We start from the raw sequence: 14,618 nt of genomic DNA, 5'->3' as shown, positions 1-14,618 counted from the left end.
TCCTGACCATCCTTTGCTATTAACACATAAAAAATACAAGTGATGCTAATGTTTCACAGGAGCTGGAAAAATAAGCAGCAGCTCAGCTCATGGTGATGTTAAGAGAGGACTCTGTTCATTTCTGCCTTCACATCACATCACAATCATACTTGGACTTTTCTAGAAGCGACCCTGAATTGGATACGTGGAAGAGAATGGATGGAAACCATGCTACCATCGGGAAATATTGTTTTGATTTATTAAAACTCCAATTTTGGATGTTTATATATGAATGCAGAAAATTCATCTCTTATCTTAGACATTTATATATAAGAACCCAACTTTCCTTGCTTGCTTCTTTCAGCTGCTTTTCATTAAAACGTTCTCCGCTGACCCGGACATACACATAATTATCAACCAGAGAGCTGAAACAATAAATGTAGAAACTGTCATTTAGTAAACACCTTCCTGATGTTATAATCCAAATCAGAATATTTTGAGTGTAAAATAATTTCAGATTATGTGATTGCCACAAACAGATACAAACACACACACAGCAGGAAATCACAGAAAGACGGGTTAAACATTAAAATTATGCAAAACTCATGAAAAATTCTTTGCACGAAAAATTAATATTGAATTCAATGAACATGACCTGGGATTAAAGATTTAACAGAAGCATATTCTATCCAGGCTGCTGGTCAGTGACATGGAAAAATTGGTGTGGATAAGCTTTAAATACAAAAGCCCCTGTGTATCCACATTAGCGGTTGACATCATGAACAATGAATCTTGATTGTATAACTTCCCCCAGGGCTAGATGTGTTCATTCAAATGGTATAAATGGAGTTATGAATATGGTCAACAATGTGCTGAGTAAGTTATCAGAAAGCATTTGAGGTGATGTAACAATATTAGAGCATAAGAGAGGTTAAATCCCCCTGTCAAGATGACCTTGCTTGGTCATTCATTGGGTTGGTTAAACAGTTATAACCCCCCGCCCCACCCCCATTTAGGGCTGTGGAAATCTTTAATCGGGCTAACTTATCAAATTAATGTTTAAAAACAGAAGATGCAGTGCTTTTAGACATCAAGTCCCAGTGATGATAGACAAGTGCGCCTCTGTGTGGTGTGTGTGTGGTCGAGTGGGTGAAACGATGGGAGAGAACACTCTAGAACAAAAGGTCACGACATTGGCCCTTATTTAGCAGTCTAATCCAGAGTTTCAGGATGGAGAACAAGGAACAAGCTGCACTGACATCACTAGCTTGGCTGTAAAACTGTCTGTGGGCCAAAAACACAGAACAATCACAGAACAACTGATTGGGATGGGCATTACCGATCTCAAACTGTGGCCTACATTTGCGGTTTCCAAGGGGTCATTTGTACGCTCAGAGCGGTATGAGACTAAAGAGAACAAAGACGAGAAGCAGTTCTTTCTCATTTTCAGATTTATCTACTGCAGAGAGGAAGCTGAACTGTGAAGTGGACTTTTTTTAAGGTGCTGGAAGTGTAAAGGTCCAAACTGTTCAACTGAATCTCCTCTCAGTGCTTTATTGCTCATTCTTGCTTGCAAGACTGCACTGTTTACTTCCAGCAGTACCACTGGAGAACAGCCCTCTGGCCTAATGTTCCTGCAGTGAGTGGGCAGTGTGATCTAGATCTTAGTCAAAGTAAATAAATCAAGAATGTAGCTGTGTATTCATAAGACGTTATTGAAAAATCCGTAGATCTTTGTGTGTTCATACTATATATCTCTCCACAGCTATTATACATCTCCTCTGCTGTCCAACTAGGCCAACAGATCCTCCTTAAATAACTCCACATTCAAACTTAAATAGGCTACCACTCAATAATTTATCACTCGTGTCAGAGGTCCAAGCAAGTGTGTGTCCTCCATCCTAAGCAGGCTGTTCACTGCTGCTGAACACCTTGATATTTATGAATTTACTACATCCACCCAGTTGGAGTTACTGTTCACAGTTCTGACCACACCTGTGCTTTCATTAAGACAGTAATTAAGTAGACAGACAAGTCTTTCATACATGGAACACATAATCCTAGATTTTCCTAGGTTTTAAAATTACAACCTTTCATTCACTCAACTGCATGTATACACATTGCAGCTGCACTACAATGCAGCTATTGATTATTTTAGTAATAGAGTAATCTCTTCCATTCCATTTTACTTATACAGCACTAAATCACAACAACAGTCACCACAAGGAGCTTTATATTGTAAGGTAGACCCTACAATAATACATACAGAGAAAAACCCAACAATCATATGACCCCCTATGAGCAAGCACTTTGGCGACAGTGGGAAGGAGAAACTCCCTTTTTAACAGGAAGAAACAGGTTCAGGGAGGTGCAGCCATTGATGGATAATCTATTGATTAATGCATCAATTAATCGAGCAATCAGATAAGAAATACTTGTGATAATACATGGTCTAGTACACCCAACACCCCCCTTTAGACTCACCCCTGTTTGCTACAGGTATTGCTCCAATGTAAAACAGGACGGCTGCTTTCAGCTAGGGTGCCGCAAACGATTATTTTGATAGTCGACTAGTCACCGATTATTTTTGCGATTAGTCGACTAATCAGATCATCATCCATTGGACGTAAAACGTACAGCTTCTTGCACCGGCAGCATCTGCTCTTATATAACTATCATTAGCTTTCAGCTTTAAGTGTTTAAGGTCTGTGCTAACTAAAAATAAAGACAAGATGACAGTTTATTAAATTTTAATGAATTGGATTGCAGATTGTTTCAGTGAAGTTCACTAAACTCCTTGCTATCTAAAACAGGACACTGGAGTATATTCTCCAGCATCTCACACTTCTGATAATCAGCTGTCTGCTTGACGTTTATTCAGCTGTGTAAAAACTAGAACTTTAATCTCAGCCAAACCGATTTACTCAGGAACAAATAACATACTGAAAAAAGCCAAACAATAACATTTTTGAGTTATCTAAGTGACTTATATATATTTAACCTGAGTAGCGAAAGACGGCGGTGGGTTTGAACATGATTTGCCGGGAGTCCGGTGTTCTCACGGCGCTAGTGAGCCTAGCCCCCGGCTCGCTATCGAGCTAGTGGGTAACAGACGTCTCCGAAAACGTCGGAGCGCTTTTGAAAATATGTGGTGTCTTGATAAACTGAGCAGATATTTGAGGTTTACACAGCTACATTCTCGCCTGAAAATATGTTAAACCTTTATTTTGTGACCCAGAAAGAATAATAAGAGTAATATTAAAACTAACTAGCTGCCGCCATTGTTGGAAACTGTTGGTGTCACTACCCGATCCGTACTGGAAACTCGATCGGTACCTCGCATGCGCAAATCTTATGTCACTTCCTCTCTTTGTCAACATCCGGTTGTTCAGTGATGACGCGACGAATCCTACTTCCGGGCCTAAAGTAGTCTGCGTTTATATCCCACATGTGGTCTCTTATTGGGATTTCTTTGTCAGTGATATTAACTGGAAAAGAGTATGGACAATTCCTAACAAGTATCTGGTAACGAATAAAGTGAAGGAAGTCTCATTTAAAATGCTGCATAAATTTTATCCTGCTAATCATTACGTGACAAAGTTCAAAAGGGACATAAATGTGAACTGTGGATTTTGTGGAAGCCATCCTGAGACTGTGCAACACCTCTTCTGGATCTGTTCATACGCTAGAACATTTTGGAAAGACTTCAGTAGATTCATTGCTGGACATCTCTATAAAGACTTTACTGTGAAATGGGAAAATGGTGTATTTTGTTTCTTTCAAAGGCAAAAAAGAAGATGTTTACTTTATAATAAACGTGTTAGTTATCTTAGCTAAATTTTATTTTCACAAATGCAAATACAGTAACAAAAAACCTAATTTTAAACATTACTATAATGATGTTTTATGTTACATAAAATTGATTAGTGGATCACTTAACAAAAAGGCTATGAAAACTATTACTATTTGTAGTAATTACAAATTATTTGAATGTTTGTAATTCTTTGTATTACACCCCCTGGCATATGTTAATTTTGTTCTGATTGTATACATGTTCTGTATATTGTTTCTTAATAAAGTTTAATATTTAAAAAAAAAAAGAAAAAAAAAGTAGTCTGCATTTAATATGGCTTTTGTGTTGTTAACATGTTTAATGTTCTGTATTTTCTTCTATTTGATCTCAAAAAGCTCCTAAAACAGTCAGTGATCACTGTTGACCTCCCTCAGCTTTTATTACCAATAATCATTTTTAGCTCAGTTTTTAAAACCTTAGGATGTAGCTACAGCCCAGCCCATGCAGCAGTATATGAATGACTAACCTCGTATTGTGGATGGATTATCTCAGTTGTTCTTCTGGCTGAAGTTTGGTCCTTTTACAGCATCCTGCCATGCGATTACATTTGTTCCTGACCACCGAGAACACTCACGTTAACTTTTATCGAGTGGAAAAACAGTTAGCTTGTTTATATTATGCTAACATAGCTGTGTCGCTAGCGGTCACGTAGCACATCATTATATACCAGCTAGCCAAACTTCAGTAACCTTACAAACGTCACTGCTGTTTAGTTTTCTGTCTTCATTACACCTGGTAGAGCAGAACGCTGATCATTTTATTAAAGATGGAAGACTTTAGACAGTTTTTCAACTCTCAGTAATGCCATAGTGATCGTTTGATATATGGACCTGCAGCGGAGTTTAGGTCCAGACACAACTAGTGACGTCAGACTGAACAACCGGATTGCGACATTCAATATATTTGAATGATACGGTTAGCGCCCAGTTAGCTCCTAGCATTTCTCAACAGTTCTGCCTCCTTTTCGACTGCCCGGGACATTTAAACAATGGACACCTCCGTATACAAACAAATTCATGCTTTTCTCCTCCACAGAGAGAGTCCCCCGATTGAACAACAGCTCCGTAAAATATGAAGAATGGCGCCTAATTACAGACTTAATAATATTGACTTAGCAATGTGTCACGTGAAGATTCATCAGCCGGATGTTTACTGACAACTGACAGTGATAGCGGACATCATCATGTTCTTCACTATTCCAGTCAATCCTCTCCACACAGACAAGCATAAACACACTCGACTATCACTAAATCAAATTTAACACACGTTTGTAATGACGCTAATTCAGTTTACAATAGGGTTCATTCGCTCGGTCAGCAGGTGGCAGTATCCTCGTACACTGGGGAGTAAACTGCCATTAAACGAACAGAAGAAGAAGAAAACATCTGCACATGCGCGGTGCGGATCGGGTAGACCCGATTTGTACGGTCCGACTTTGCACATGCGCAGTAAGGATCGGGGAGTCTCGATCCGTAACTATCTTTTTATTTTTCGTTTTTGTCTACATTGTACTGAAATGCTTCATTATTGCAAACATTTTAAGATATACTTATTATTCTTAACATCTTAACAGATACTCTGACCCATGACTATCGTAAAATGCTACGGCCGAAAGTAGAAACTTTTCGCGCATGCGGGGTACCGATCGGGTTTCCGGTACGGATCGAGTAGTGACATATAGTAGTGACGATTTTGATAGTCAACAGTTCATCTGCACATTTTAATATACGTTAGTGAAGATTTTTTTGCAGCTTCAGAGTTCAATTTTCCTCATGTCAGCGTTTGTGGACTCTGCCAGCATTTTTCCAGTAAAGGTTTAAATGGTGATCACAGGAACAGCGCTGCTGTTTTGGATGCAAGTCTCGGTAATGGCTCCTCCTCTTTTCTTTTCGCGGTGTGTAAACAGAGTCCGCACTACACGTTAAACTGTGCCAGCATCATCATCACTGCTGCTGCTGTTGTGTCATCAGGGTTTTTGTTTAAAACTGTGTGGGCTTAATGTTGTTAAACTTTTTATTCTGCTCCTAAATCTGTTGGTACTGCAGGTCTGCTTTAAGTCGCAAAGCGCTCACGTTCCTACGGTGACAACGGCACAAAAGCAGTCAAAGAAAGGAATTTGTATCGAGAATTTTTTGTAAGAGAATTCTATGAATTACTCCATGAATCGTTGCAGCTCTGCATTAAACAGAAATGACACCTGGTGCAATTAAAGGGTCATACAGCAACGCAGCAGGGAGCAGAAAAGTAATAACAGAAACAACTACCCACATACTAAGTCTTCTCACAAGCTGTCTAACAAATGCATTATAAAACATCTGTTGCTGAAGCCTTAACTTATGTCCACTTCGGGCACAGGGGATGTACAAAGGGATCTGAGGTCTTATTGAGACATGAAACAGAACAATTATGTAACAAGAAAAGAGCTCAAGAGGAAAAGGTCTGAGGTTCAGTAGTCAAATTAACTTCGAGCCTACAAGCCTCATTTAATCTGCAGAAATATCAACTGTGGCCCCAGTACGCAAGGCACTGTGGATCACAGATATTATTATTCCGATGGGACAGTGTGCACACTTTTTATGTTTGTAATATTGGTACTGCAGTGTCGCTGTCTGTCTAAAAGCTATGAGTCACAACAGAGCAGCATTTTAGTGCCACAGGATTGTGGTTGATTAGAGCAATAATATATTTTCAAGCTGGTGTGTATCCAAAGAAAAATGTGGGCTAAGGAATCAAAACACACTATCAGACAGTCCAGCCAAGCCAAGCTAAGCTGCACCAAAAATGTCACAAGCCATCTCAGTAGAGAATCCAGAATATTTTTCTTTCATATTCCAAGCAGAAACCCTGAAACGAAGAAGTGTGAACTAAAAAACAAACCTTTTATTATCCTCGCAACAGCAACAAGCATCAGCGTACTCTTGTTGTCACCCAAGCAGAAATTCAACTGACTCCGATTGTGCGATAAACAAGCTAAAATCCACCTTTATATTCATCTTTGTCAGACCTATTCCCGCCTTGTTGTGCTCCAAAGGTGAGCACAAACACACCATAAAAACAACACCTGCCTTCCACCTTTCTCCGCTCATTATCGTTCATGTACTTCTCTGTTACGCTGCTTTTACAATGTCTCTCCATTTCTTAGGATGAATTGGCTCCTTTTATGTGTGCTAGCTAGGCTCGACCAAGCATTTTCAACTTACTCTTTAGTTTGTAACCAGGCTTGATTCAAGGTCTCCTGTGTGAAAGCAGGTGTGTGTGGGAGATAATCCCCTTCATGAGAGTCATCCCCGGTGTAGAGCAGGGACTGGAGGTGTGAGTTACATGGTTACATCATCCTCCTCCCCTGTCTCACCACCTCTACCTCCCTCCCTCTCTCCTTCCCTTCAGTTATTCCTCTTTTGTCTCTGCACTCTTGTCATTTCTCCCCTATCTTCCTGGCTGCTTTCTCTCCCCCTCCTTCTTCAAACCACCCACTTTTTTGCCCTCTCTATTACATAAGACACATGGATCAGTGCACAGACATGTCTTTACAGATTTGCTTCTGTCTTCTCATTCTTCATCTGCTCTCACCTCCTCTCTTAGACTATAGTGTCATTCATCTGACAAATCAGACAATAAAACCGAGGTCAACAGCTAACAGAGGGAATGATATGACGTTGCTTGAAAGAACTTGTGCTTTGTTGTTGTTGTTTAGAGCGCAATTACAATCTAATTAGTTGTCTTTCGCAAGGCAAAGGCTTTAAACTTTTCCTTGAATAAAAGGAAGGATTTGGCAGATAATAACTCCAAGGACTCAATATTACGAGGCAAGTGGAAGCAAAATCTGCAGTAGTTCGGTTAAGAGCACACTAACTGTGTGAAGCGAAGAATAAAAGATAGGGAGAGGGGAGCAAACAAAGCAAGCAGCTGAAAGGTTTTGAATAGGTGACACAATGTAGATATATAGCAAAGTTTCTCTTTTTCTTTTTGTGGTCATACTTTCACAATGACAGGCTGCCCTTTCACTTCAACATTTTTAGGCTATCTTTAAAGAGTCCCTGCTGTGGCAAACAACGTACTCTTAAATTAAAGTAGCACAGCATTTGAGATACTGATCAAGGGTTGCCTCTTTATTGTTGTATTTTTGTTATCGCACAAAAGCACAAGGGCACTGTAAAGTTAAAAGTTAACTACGCCTTTCTTTGTACTGTGCACGACAGCAAAGAGAACGAGCTGTTAGAAAGCGGAGGAAAATGTTTGGTTTAGGCTCAGGTGTTTCTATAAAACTACATTCTTGTAATGCTCTGTGTAAAGTATGCAGGGGTGTGCCGTTGTCCTTGGGCGGGAACACCAAGATCATTCGGAGAAAAATTTTGTTTACAGAAAAATGCTGTATTGTTTTCCTTAAACGCCACTGCTTACATTTCCACATTACCAAGAGGAAGTGGGTACAGCTGGTACCAGTTACATTTCCTTACAGAAAAACTTCAGCCTGATCTTCTAGCTAATTAATAACTCCAGTTAGAGACACTGTAGTTTTTGTACATAACAGGTTTGAATCAGTTAATGTGATGTCTTCTAGATTTCTAATAACAACATCGTCACTGGAGTCAAAATAAAGCAGAATTGTTATTCTCACGTTAACCTTTGAGGTTGATCATTTATTACATCTAACTTACTGCTGCTGATGCCAACAACAAAATTTAATTATTTATAAAAAAAAAAAAAAAGACCCCAGCGCAAGACAGAACATGTTTGTTAGATGGAACAATCACTTCAAGCCTTTTTGAATTCTTTTATGCTGTTGGGTGACATTTATAAATTTCATCTTTCGCTTTTCATAAGATTTGACTGCTATCTCTGTGCGTCAGCGCTGAAAAACTTCCCCTCTGACCCTGGCATGGTTAAATGCCACATTTTACAGCCAAATGCCACCAGAGAGGACGAAGAAAACACAAAGAGGAGGAAGACAAAGAGGAATCTAACAGCTTTTGTGAAAGCACGCTTTTGTTCATATGTAACGATTGATGCCAATAAATTTACTTTTTTACAAAAGTTTTATTTTCTGCAAATAACTTGGCAAGAAATTTTAAATTTGTCTTGTTTTTCCATTTGATTGTTTTGTACTTTGTTTTTGTTTGCAGATTTCTAATTATTATATCAGGTTAAAAAGGCATTTACCATCACTCTCTAGATTTAGAGACTGTTTGTTTGAGGATAAAAGAAAAGCTACAAAGACCTCTATGGGAGAATGACCGGGGTGAACAAAAAATAGATGAAGAAGACTTTATTGATCCCAGGGGGAAAATAATCTGTTACAGCAGGAGGGAAGACATGTGTGGGCTGGAAACACCAAAAACTGCATTAACGAGTAAGCTTGAAAATTGACGACCTCTCTGTGGACTGTGATAAAATGTTTTGCCACGACAGCACAAACTATATTTACAATATCTTCACCATTCACAGCCATTAATAAATTCAAAAGCATTTGCAAAATCAAGTGTAGAAAGTTTGCTATGCTAATTATTGTCATATTATTGGACACCGACAGTATGCAAGGCAGAAACAACAATACTGAGAGGCGTGGTGTAAGAGAGATGGGTCGAACCTGTTCATTGATGGAGCTGTAGTCATTGGTGGTGGAGACATCATCGTCCTCTGAGTCAAACAGGCCCTCCTGATTGTCCAGCAGCTCTGCCAGGACTCTGCTGACAGACTCCTGGTCCCGAAGGTCCTCTCCTTCTGTTGACAGACTGCAGATGGAAAATGACAGAAAAGTTTGAGTTGGCTGCACACTGCTTCCCATGAGATTAATAATACTCCCATGAGAATAAACACCCCTCTTTTTTTAACTTCTGTGTAAGCGTGTTCCTGCAAGTGCTAAAAATAAAAACTTCTTTCACTCTTTTAAAAAAAATAGATATTCAGCTGTCACTCTATTCTGTGGCTTCATTAAATGTGATGTGGTATATGGCTTCAAGAGTTTCCTTCCACGGACTTTACAGCTTTATAATCTGATAATTTGCACTTGATTAATCATTTCCACTGAAGATGTAACAATGAAGCTTTTGAATACAAGCAGCTAGGGATACACCGATACCGGTATCGGCCTCGATACCACATTTTCTAAAGTACTCCTACTTGTTAAAAGTCCCCCGATACCGAGGACCGATACCACGGTCTGAGACCTGTCTAATCACAGGCGCCGAGTGCCCGCCCCCAGGCCCCGGCTGCAGCTCAGAGCGGGGAGAAAGCGAGGCGAGACATGTCAGCTGTGTGGAACTATTTCAAAGTGAACGAAGACGCGAAAACAAAGGCGGACTGCAAATTGTGCTCAGCGAAATTGTCCAGAGGAGGCTCTAAAGGTAGCGCATTTAACACAAGTAATTTAATCAAGCACCTAAAATCCCAACACGACAACGAGCACAAAGAGTTTACCTACGCTTATTAGCACAGAGGAGCATAGCTGATGCTATAGCAGTGGGACGGAAAATAGTTGGGCATTTTAAACATTCCGCCTTAGCCTACTCCCGCCTCGAGGACATTCAGGGACAGCTCAACCAACCAATAAAGAGACTGCAGCAGGACGTACAGACGCGCTGGAACAGCACGTATTACATGCTCCAGTCCATCATTTAGCAAAAGTGAGTGCTGGGCGTGTCCGAGCACGAACTCCCTGACTATCTCACCGCTCACCAATGGGCTCATATGGAGACGACTGTTGCCATCCTCGCCCCCTTTGAGGAACTAACTAAAAAAGTGAGCAGCTACGACGCACTAGCCTCTGATGTCATCCCAGCTGTGACTGTGCTAGTGAGACTTCTAAACAGAGAAACAGACGAACAAATTTAAAATTAAATTTTGTTTTTTTATAATTATTTATTCTGTAATATGTTGCATACAACATGCTTTTCATTTTAAATAAATGTTCTTAATTCCAAACTAGTCCCTTGTTTGTTTGTTTTTTGTTAAATTATAGGACTAAAGCTGTTACCTGCAAATTTAAATCATGTTTTTATTAAGTACTCGGTATCGGCGAGTACTGAAATGCAAGTACTCGTACTCATACTCGTTTCCAAAAAAGTGGTATTGGTGCATCCCTACAAGCAGCAGGAGTTCTAAAACAAGTAATGTAGTACTGAATATATACTAGTGGCATATCCACACCATCCTCATTAAGTTAAAAGTAAACATCTGTAAGATGGAGACGGTAGCTGTGTACAATGATCAAAATTACGATTCGAAATTCTTAAATAACTGCAGAAGAATCTTACTGGAAGATGTCGGGTCCAAAGACGGCGGCCAGCGCTCCGACGTTCCAGCTCTTTTGCTGAAGTGACGCCACGCTAGCCAGGAAGCGGCACAGGAAACGCAACAGACCGTAGTTCAACTGGGGAAGGTCCTGAAGCAGATACTTCAAATTTCTACACACCTCTTCTTCGTTGTCGTAATCTAGCAATGTGAAGGCGAAAAACCGGATATCATTACTTAAGCCAATATACATTCATTTCTTTGCTTAACCACTTACACTTCACTGTCACCGGGGCTGGAGCTCTCATTAGGCGAGAGGCAGGGGACACCCTGGACAGCTCAACAGGTCATCACAAGGCTAAGAGTATTTACACCTATGGCCAATTTAAAATCATCAAACAACGTTAGGTTTTTGATGGACTGTGCAAACCAGCTCCCGGGAGAACCAGCAGGTCGTGCTTGCTATGAAGCACAGCTGGCGAGAGCTCGACCCCACAGACAGGATCTCTTATGTAATTATTTTATTTTTAGTTGAAAAGGGTGTAAGCTCTTATTTCAGAATCACTATTAGAACTTCTGTTGTAGTCTGTGTTGCTTTTAGAGCTTTTTCTCAAAACTAATGATAATGTGGGGTGAATTATGGGTTATCGGGTCCTTCTTGGTCCTTCACAGATAGCCTTAAAAAATCTAATCAAGAGAAACTGCACACACAGATAACATTATGCTCAGTTTCACCTCTGGGAGAGGTGAAACTAGGTGAGACGGAGGGCGACAGAGAGGAAAATGTGCAAAAAAGGCAATTCTTTTTCAAGTGCAGTGGTGCCATTACAGAATATAATACACTGAGAAATAAATGGCATGACAAGGAGTCTCGACAAACACACAGCCAGTCTTCTACTATAATCTGGATGACAGCAACCGGAACAACCATCATTGTGACAAGGGGATTAGAGCAGATTATCTGTGATAAAAACAGAGGGGAAAGAGGACAGGCCAAAGAGCTGAAACAAAAAAGGGAAATGAAACCCATGCCTTTCAATCATTTTTTACCCAAATGCACAAAAATCCCTCAAAAATGAAGAATTAATAACCACTGAAAGACAGCAGTTCTCTCTGGGACATTGTTAACACAACCTTAGAATTTGAGAAGAGTGTGGACAAGCAGAGGCAGAAAGAATGAAGAAAGGAAAAGATAAAGGCTGTGCATCAGCGTAGCAGATATGCAAACATAGAGATAATTCAGGTTCTCGTTATGAAAGAGTTTGTTTCAGCCAGTTTTCCTTACATGCAGACCACCGTACTGTGTACTCACAGCTTATATAACCAGCATCAGCCTACATGGGCACAGCCTTAACAGCTTAAAACAAAATCAACTTGGATGAAGACCCAGAAATGATGCAGAAGAGTGTGCGCTTGTTTTTATAACAGCTATGGTCAACACTCTTTTCATAGGAAGTACATTTACGGACTGAGCAGAACAAACTCAAAGCTCCAACCGGACTTTAGGAGGACAGGGTGAAAAAGGAGGTTAACTGCATTGTACTGGATAAAAACAGACTGTGGTTGAGTGTAGAAGAAATTCGTAAAATAGCATGAGAAGAGGAAACACAACCACGGTCACACACCTTGATAGAGCTGTAGTATACGTCCCTGTATAGCCGTTGGGATAACGGGCTCAGGAAGCTCCTGCAAGAACAGTCGGAGCAAACTGACGGCTGACGCCAGATCGGCCTCCTTCTCTAGCTTCACCTCCTCACCACTGTCATAGCGCTGACGCAACCAATCCACTCGCTCTGCATTGCCATTAACCAGGAAGAGCCCCTCAAAGTCCAGGTGACCTAAAGACACACATAGCAGCAGTTATGAATATGTTAATTATCAACTCAAACTACTTCAAAACCATTCATGTTAATATACAGCTCAATTTTCAGTATTTGGTTAACTTGGTTTGCTTATTCATTTTTACCAGGATTTTTTAAAATTATATTTATTATATAACAATCACACCTTTCTCATATTTGCATAATTGTTAAGATAACCTCATCAAAGCCCTACTGTGGTTCACAAACAGGTGTTTTCATGCTTAGGTCTTTAGAGGTCTTGGCAGTAGCTTAGGTGTGGCACACTTTTTTGCAGCTAAAGGTTTGTCAAATTAAGTCCTCTTGTAGAGGTGATCAGGAAGGTATGCCAGGCATTACAGTAGTTTTGCAAGTTATAATACCTACTAGGTGACAGTCTTGCTTTCTGTAGTTTGGTTTGCTTGCTTTGGATTAATTTTGCATGTAAGTAAATTTTTTAGTAGTTGATATCAAAAGCAGAGAGAAACAGAGACACTGGATCCAATCAACGAGCCCATTCACACGCTCATGTCTGTCAGAGAACTCTTTAACAAAATCAGGCATTACAGAGTCCAAAACCGATGTTGTAATAACATGCTTATTGTCACCTTGTAAAGTGTAACAACCAGGTTTAGCACCAGGAATACTATTATATTGTCATTGGCGTTTTAAAACAGTAAAGATTTATATGCTTCCCCCCCCCACAGGGCATGTTTTTCTGACAATAATACCTCATAAAGATGCAACAAAATACAGCTTGGTCATGTTAGAGTTTCCAAATTAGGAATTGAAAATTACCAACCTGTAAGGGAAGTCAAAACTAACCGAGTACTGTAATTTTGCTGATGCAGAATGATTCAGATCCTTCACTGTTACACAACTTATATAAGACGAACAAAAGAAAGTACAGTGATGTGTATGTCTGTGTGTGTGCGCAAAAACATTTGGTTATGTGGATTCTTCCCTTATCTATCAGAAAAAGCATGACCATACTGTAATATCATTCGCATGTGAGGCAGCATCACATGTGTTTGTGACAGAAAAGATAAACCGATCTGTAAATCTTGTCAAGGCTTTTTAGAGGACATTTTTAGAATAACCAACATTTTTCCCCCTTGTTTACCAAACATATCAGTTGATCTTGTAAAACAATATCCTGATGTTATGCACTGCGACGTCACATGAATCTGCTGCAAAAGATTTTTGGTTCTTTTTCTGGATGTGCAACAACTACTTGGTTGCAGCTACCTGACCAACCACTTGTAAGTTGTTGAAGTAGCGTGTAAGTTGTAAGTTGTTTATACAAATTTGCCAAAAAATGTACTGAAACATATACAAACAAAAGAAAAGGGGAATATTTGATAAATACATTAAAAGCAAAGCTCCAAAGGAATACATCGACTGCATGCATTTTCACCTGAAAACATCTGTTTAGTGGTGAGTGTTCTAGATCTGATGACTTATCGCTATCACAAATGTGCGAAAATGATCCGTTTTTGACAACACAACAAATATATGGTGTGGAGAAAAAAAAAAACACACGAAATGCTTCAAACTATATTTAAGTGGTAATGGTTTGATGTGTGGATTACATTTGATTATAGCCTCACTCTCCAGTTTCTTATCTGTTAACAAGCAAGATAATCAACTAAGTCCAAATGATGACAGGAATCCCGTGGGACCTGCTCCCTTTTATATCTCCACAAAGACGTCTACAT

The 14,618-nt window shown here is 39.8% G+C and overlaps 1 protein-coding gene across 1 annotated transcript in view; it reads right to left on the bottom strand.

Moving 5' to 3' along the window:
* Window positions 1-14,618, bottom strand: part of fam13b (family with sequence similarity 13 member B) — a 67,178-nt gene that overhangs the window by 31,145 nt on the left and 21,415 nt on the right. The window contains exons 4-6 of the mRNA XM_014332755.2: window positions 12,688-12,900; window positions 11,086-11,263; window positions 9,420-9,564 (exon numbers count right to left, since the gene is read on the bottom strand). Coding sequence (XP_014188241.2) covers window positions 9,420-9,564; window positions 11,086-11,263; window positions 12,688-12,900 — 536 coding nt within the window. The remainder of the gene's footprint in view (window positions 1-9,419; window positions 9,565-11,085; window positions 11,264-12,687; window positions 12,901-14,618) is intronic.

This window comes from Haplochromis burtoni, unplaced genomic scaffold, assembly GCF_018398535.1.
Source record: "Haplochromis burtoni strain Fernald_Lab_line unplaced genomic scaffold, NCSU_Asbu1 Contig_33, whole genome shotgun sequence".
Taxonomy (NCBI): Eukaryota; Metazoa; Chordata; class Actinopteri; order Cichliformes; family Cichlidae; genus Haplochromis; species Haplochromis burtoni.
This window is presented reverse-complemented; position numbering and strand designations above follow the sequence as displayed.